This window comes from Arvicola amphibius, chromosome X (assembly GCF_903992535.2).
Source record: "Arvicola amphibius chromosome X, mArvAmp1.2, whole genome shotgun sequence".
Classification (NCBI taxonomy): domain Eukaryota; kingdom Metazoa; phylum Chordata; class Mammalia; order Rodentia; family Cricetidae; genus Arvicola; species Arvicola amphibius.
The window spans coordinates 92,644,590-92,651,513 of NC_052065.1; the positions used below are offsets into that span (position 1 = coordinate 92,644,590).

Genomic DNA, 6,924 nt, shown 5'->3' on the forward strand with positions numbered 1-6,924 from the left:
ATAGAAACTGATGTTACTAATGGCAGTTCAGTATGGTTACAGGTAGCTTAGCATTAACCTTTCAATAACAAAATATCAGGACTTGGTCTACTAAAATGAGATCATTTCAAAAACCGAAACTAGTATTGTCTATCCCAATTTCACAATTCTTTTCTAAGAGTGTTTTCAGGGACTTCATCCCAAGTCTTTGATGGAATAAAATAACACATAATCTTATATTTCTGACTACCCCAATTTTTTGAAGTTTGTCTTTATTTTAAGTACTGCCTCCTTTTTGATATTTTTCATATGATCTTCATCATGTATTGCACATCAATTGCCTAAACTTTTCTCATTTGTGAATATTAGGAAAGGTATCATAAAAAAACAGGAGAAGAGAAACAAATATATGAAGATAACAGTAGTGGGGAAAGCAGTCACAGAAATGCATGTGAAGATATAGAAAATGAGGTATAGGTAGATATACAGTGGACTTTTAGTCTGCCATGCAAAATTACATTATGTATGAAGCCAAAATCCATTCTATTCAAAATAAACTAAATTTAGACAAATATCCATATTTTCTCTCTCATTTTTGAATCTAGGATTTTACATATGTGTATACACACACACACACACACGCACACACGCAAATAAAATTAAGTGGAAACAAGTTTGTCTAGGGAAAGAAAAAGGACTATGGAATATAGGGAGAAAGGTAAAGGTAAGGGTGTGAACATATATGATAAACATGAATGAAAATCTCTTTATAGAACTCATCACTATGTACAGTGAATGTACATCAATAAATTTTTTTTGAATACTTGTGATCAGTAATGGCTATGAATCCATAACAATCAATGTATTAGTAAACTATTAAGGTCCAACATGATAACTCAGCATTTTAAGAAACTTGTCACCTAGCCTGATGGCTTAAGTTATGTTCCTAGGACCCACACAGTAGAAGGAGGGGACCAGCTTCACAACTTGTCCTGACATTTACATTCATGCTCTGGGAGGTATACTTGTACACACACACACACACACACACACACACACAGAGAGAGAGAGAGAGAGAGAGAGAGAGAGAGAGAGAGAGAGAGAGAGAGAGAGAGAGAGAGAGAGAGAGAGAGATTGTTTTAAAAATAAAATAAATCATTAAGCATTAAGTCTCTGGGAAAGATGCTTACCAGAAAGAGAATGTCTATATGTGAATGCATGCCTATAATAGAATGTAAATAGCATAAGTGTATAGAATTGAAATCAACAAAGAAAAACTAATTGTCTCATTTTTTTTATTTCCTAGTAAACCTCAGTCAGAGACACTGAAAGCAGGAGACTTGAGGACACGGATTAGCCGATGTCAAGTATGCATGAAGAGGACATAACAATTTGAAGAATTCCTTGTGTTTTTAATGTGATTATATAATTATCATATGTGATTCCCAGGATGCAATGTCTCACTTACTCTCCCCCAAACTTCATTACTGCTGCCACCAATGGTGCTAATACACTCTAGGACAAAGCTTGCTGACAAGTAACCACGGAGATGCACATGTACCTCAGCAATGTGCCAGAGCAAGGCCTTACTTCTTATGAAAGAAATGGGAAAGGGACTATACTTTTGGGGTCCAGAATAACATTTTTCAAGGAGTATAAGATGAAGAAGTTTATATATTTTGCCCTGTTGCTAAAACGGCACATTAAAAATTCAATGAAGGGAAGAATCCTACTGAGTAAAATGAAAGACTGCTGTTTGGGGAACAATTCTTTTTCATGGTGCTACTAATCCTACTGTACCCCAGGTTTTTAATAGAAAGGTGTTAATCTTATTTTGCTCTGTAAGTAAAGAATGTGTATATTCTGTAAACAGCCTCAGCTCAAAATGTCGAGTCATTTAGATGTGATCTGGTATAAACCCTTCTTTACTGAAAATATATGAAAGCCTACACTGTAGGTTTTACATGGGAGAGAATTTATCCTTTCATTGACTTACTACTGAAAGCAAATAAAATGGGACGTTTATCCCTTAAGTTATTCCCTGCCTTAAAAAAATAGATTAAGTGATTTTGATCAGAATTTTAATGGTTTGTGCTGTGTATCAAGTTATCATAGCCAGTGGAGCAATCCTTTTTATACATTTTCCAAGACACTTATGATCAGGTGCCCCGTCTGCATATATATTTATAACTTGTTTTTGCTTGTTCCCAACAGTTTTGAGGAACAAAATTTGTCCAAAATAATTAAGGATTCTTATTATCCTGGTGCTTCTCATGTAAGAATTATTCTCCTTTGGGCTTACTTGTGCAAGAAGACAATATTTGGTTAGTCTTCTCTCTTCAATTACAGAAAGCCAATGGACTTTTAAAAGCTTCTTATTTTAAACATTTTATTATGAATAGTCATAGAATACCTTATTTCTTTAACTGTCATCTTCTCACTGAATGTTTTTTTAATTCACCAGTATCAACTTAATTAAAGTTATATATTGTAATTATGGCTCATTGTCTCTCTATTTGGTGTAAGTGCTACTTCAAATGTTTCTTCCTCAGGCAATTTGTCCCTGTGTCTTTGATCATTATGATTGCTCGAAGAAAACATATAGCAATGGAAACTTTTCCCATGAATAAATATAAACTACTGGAAGGTGCTTTGGTAATACCAAATTTCTTGACAATGTGGTATTGATAGACAGTAAAGAACAAGTTTCTCTTTACAGAATAATTCATCAATAATGCTTAAAACAGATTAGTAAATTAATATTTCTAACAATTAAGAACAAGCCACATGTATCTCTCTAGAACAACCCAGGACCTTTTAAAGATAAAAGGACTTTTAAAGCCTTTCTAATAAAGTTTGTATAACAACTAAAAATGCAGCAACTAAAACAATTTTTAAAATTCTAGATTCCAATATGAACCTATGGGCAATTTGAAGCTTAGAAAATATGGTGGCAAATTGTAGAATCTAAGCAATAATAACTATTTTAGCATTATTTTTTCATGTAGACTAATCCATGAGAACACTACCGTGTAATTCTAACTAAACCCCTATGTCCATTCCACAGATCATTTTCAATGTGGCATACATCTGAGTGTTGCTCCTTGAGTTGCAAGAGCAGATGTGGATTTTTGAGTCCTCGCTCATGTATGTCTGATTGAAATTTCACTCTGAAAAAGAGCCTTTAACTTTTAGATTGTTGCATGTGCAGATAATATTGTGTTTCTTAAAGCCTCTACCTCTCTGCAGGCCTGTTGTGTTGTTTGAGGACATGAACTCAACCCAGTAAAGCCCTTTGATGTTGTTGATCCTTCTTTGACACTGATTATTCAAAAACTGTTATGAATCTAGCTATTCTAGGAATTCCCCTTGATGAGCGTTACAGTCATTCATGGTTTTCCCACATGGGCCAACAGTGGATCAGTTGTTCTGCTAAAGCAGCTCATTTTACTATGAAACATGTTTATGTACCAAATGTGGTTTGACCAGTTAATAAATTTATTTCATTATTCACATATTGCGTAAGGAGCAGCTCCAACTATTCTAGTGCTAGATGGAAGACTTGTTCCAAGGATACCTCTAACTTTCAGAAGACTTGATAGATACAGAGACAGACAGACCTAAAACCCACAAACCCCACAAAAATATTACACTTAAAGCAACAATGGTTTTTGATTTTTAAATACCAATTATAAGTGTGTCTTCCTTTCTTAGGCTGGCTTGGTCTACCATCTTGATGTAGTGCTCATTGCTTCCAACAGAGGTTTTATTGGACAGTTTGTGCTTCCGTAGTGTTTTTTTTCATTCCAGTGAAATTTGAAAACCACTTTCCAGTTCCTAAGGTGCCAATAAGGTTCTTTGCTTCAATTAGCATGGTTAATTGAAAACTCACTGACCACTGTAAGCCATTACCAGTTTATACAGAAGTGAACACAAGGTGGCAGTGTTGCATATAAAAATGTACCAGCATGTGCAAATGGATGGAGCTAGGAAAAAACGGAGTGAGGTAACTCGTAACTCAGACCCAGAAAGACAAATATAATATGTACTCACTCATAAGTGCTTTTAAGACATACATCAAAGAAAACCAGCCTACAATTCACAATCCCAGAGAGCCTAGACAACAATGAGGACCCTAAGAGAGACATACATGGATCTAATCGACATAGAAGTAGAAAAAGACAAGATCTCCTGAGTAAATTGGGAGCATGGAGGTCATTGGGGAGTGTGGGGGTCACAGGAGTTGGTAGAAGGGGAAAGGGGAGGAAATGAGGGGAACCAAGAAAAATGTATCGCCCAATAAAAACAAGAAAAAAAAAAAGATTTGTTGAGCCCATTGTTGAAGGTGACAATGAGTTTGTATAAACACTTAGCCTGTGTTTTAGATGTCATGTGTTTCTTCATTGCCATAAAAATCAGTAGAAAATAATTGTCAGTATCTGCATCCAGACTGAAAAGACATCTTCAATGTCAAAGTTTTCATACTTAGCTTAATTAGAAGTTGGCTCTGAAAACACTTCCTTAGCCTCTCAACACACAAGTAAAGAAACCACTATTGTTTGGCCAAGACTTCAGTTGGCTTTAGTGAGCATAGAATCTCTTTTCTCAGGCTAGGCTACTTAGCCATGTTCACCTCTAAGCAACTTCGAAATAACCTGAAAAGTATTTAAAAATTGAATACCATTGTTGTTTTAAGTGTAATTTTTGTGGGGGCTGTTTGTTTGTTTTTAGAATTACGCATGATGCTTTGAAGGTTGCTGTGATGGAAATAACTCATACGTTGATACAGTGAAGGACTTGAACCCAGAGAAGCCTGTCCTCCAAATTTTATGCTAACAGGCAATCATTGAATCCTTATTAGCCCTATTATACCACAACAAACAGTAATCCAGTATACACTCAACCAGATGTTGTGTGGCCACCACGATGTGTGATAGGCAGAAATACATGCTATTATGTCTTGAATTACAACTCTTCGCGACTCTAGTATGAATCTCGGGTATTTGCCTACAGTAGATATTCAGAAGAAGCTTGTTTGCCAGCCTCTTCCTCAATACAAGAACAGACCCAAATCCCATTTGGATAACCTTAGTTCTCTATGTTTCTGAGAAGACAGCTTGCCAAACACCTGAACCTACAGGAAAGTAAGTAGCTGCTTATGCTACTTACACCTGTTATCATTATTCTCTGCTTCAGATTCACATTGCATTCTTCACCCTGCTGTTTGCACATAGAGGATTCCCATGCCCTCTGGCTTCTGGGCTCAATCAGCAGGATACTCAAGCAGGATATCTGGGGGGAAGGGCTGTGAATGACACTAGTAGGATTAGGGTTATTTATTTTCACAGCTCCCTCTCTGTGGGATCACTTCAGGTTGTTTTGTGTTCCTCAGTGGAATGCCCTTATTCCTCTTGGGGGAAGTTCTAATAATCCTTTGTGGTCTAGGTTGGCTACAAGTTAGCTCTTAATGGACATAGATTCATTAATTACGGTATTTTGCTAATTAAACGCTTGTCTAATTATTGTAAGTGTGTTGTCTCAGTGCCACCGATAATGTGATTAATACAACATTGCTTCTAGTTCCCAGAGTGTAGGGGTGGTACCTATTGATGGTAAATTGGGGTTAATTTATAAAGCAGCTATGCATATGCAAATGTTTGATTAAGGATCTTCCAGTTGAAAGGAAAGACAGTTCACTATCAAATTTAAAACCTGTCTTAGTCCTCTATATTGGATGCTTTGTTCCACATTTCTTAGGGTGAAATGGGACAAAATGTGTTCATCTTGGTACAAAATTATTTACTTTTCCCAAACACTGGATCTTTGAGTAATGCACTTTGACTTCTTTCTGTTGGCCATTTGACTTGCATGGTCCTACTCCAAATGCAAAAGGAAAAAATCACTTGTTCTATTAGCAGACTAGTTTCTGAATACCAACAACTGATATTTGAGAGATTGAGAGATCTTTGAGAAGAAATGCTTGGTTGGTAGTTCTGCTTCCAAGAGAAAATCTGCCAAGTTAGGTCTCCATCCCTGCAAGCCAATAGAAATAGTCCAAATGTTACTATCTGATAAATGGGAAGTTTCTCATTCTAGCCTCAAGAACATCTGTCCAATGTAAGCCTGCAGAAGCTCAAGAACATCTGCCCAATGTAAGCCTGAAGAAGCTCTTCAGATCTGCTGCTCTCTATGGTGCCAGAGAGAACATGCTTCCAGTAGAAATTATGGAACTCCAACCTGGAATTGGAGGCCACAGTTTATCTGAGACTACCCTTAATTTCAACCCGGGCCACATAGACCCTACCAAAAAAATTAACATTCTTCATTTTCAGTGAAATTGTTTTTCTGGTTCATTTTCTCAGGGCCAATAAGGCATCTGCTAATGCCAGTTCTGTCATGAGACACAGTTGGAAAACCATATTTCAAATCTTTGTGTCTTCCTTTGATACAATATTATGACCCTTCCTTGGGCTCTCGGAAAAACTACCAATAATCCCTCAGTAGCCAGCAGTGAGAGTAATGAGAGTAATGATTAATGTTAATCAGGCCTCATTAAAGTTTTATTCTTCCCTTATGTCAAATGAGTCTCGGTAACTCTGGTATATTCAAGTGATGCTAGCATAGTCTCCAACTTAGAGATGCAAAAGATGAGCCTTGGAGGAGTTAAGTAAATTTCCCCAAATCTAAGACAAATTAGTTCTTCATTTTCACTCAAAATTTAATTACCACCTTTATGCACTAAATTGTCTTATTTTACAAAATTCAGAAGATATTATTCAATCATTATCCTTTTGTCTATCACATGCTAGACCACACACACACACACAGAAAGAGAGAGAGAGTGAGAAAAACAGACAGACAGACAGAAAACAAACAAGCAAGCAAACAAACAAATAAATAAACCACCAGAATCCTGAGTGTGATAGAAATTAATAAAGGCCTACT

The 6,924-nt window shown here is 36.3% G+C and overlaps 1 protein-coding gene across 6 annotated transcripts in view; it reads left to right on the top strand.

The window, feature by feature from the left end:
• Col4a5 (collagen type IV alpha 5 chain) overlaps positions 1 to 2,473 on the top strand; it is a 193,293-nt gene extending 190,820 nt beyond the window's left edge. For all 6 annotated transcript variants that reach the window (XM_038316567.2, XM_038316569.2, XM_038316568.2 and 3 more), the window contains one exon: positions 1,286 to 2,473. In XM_038316567.2, the coding sequence (XP_038172495.1) occupies positions 1,286 to 1,367 (82 nt within the window). In that variant the 3' untranslated portion in view covers positions 1,368 to 2,473. The remainder of the gene's footprint in view (positions 1 to 1,285) is intronic.
• The last annotated feature ends 4,451 nt before the right edge of the window (positions 2,474 to 6,924 follow it).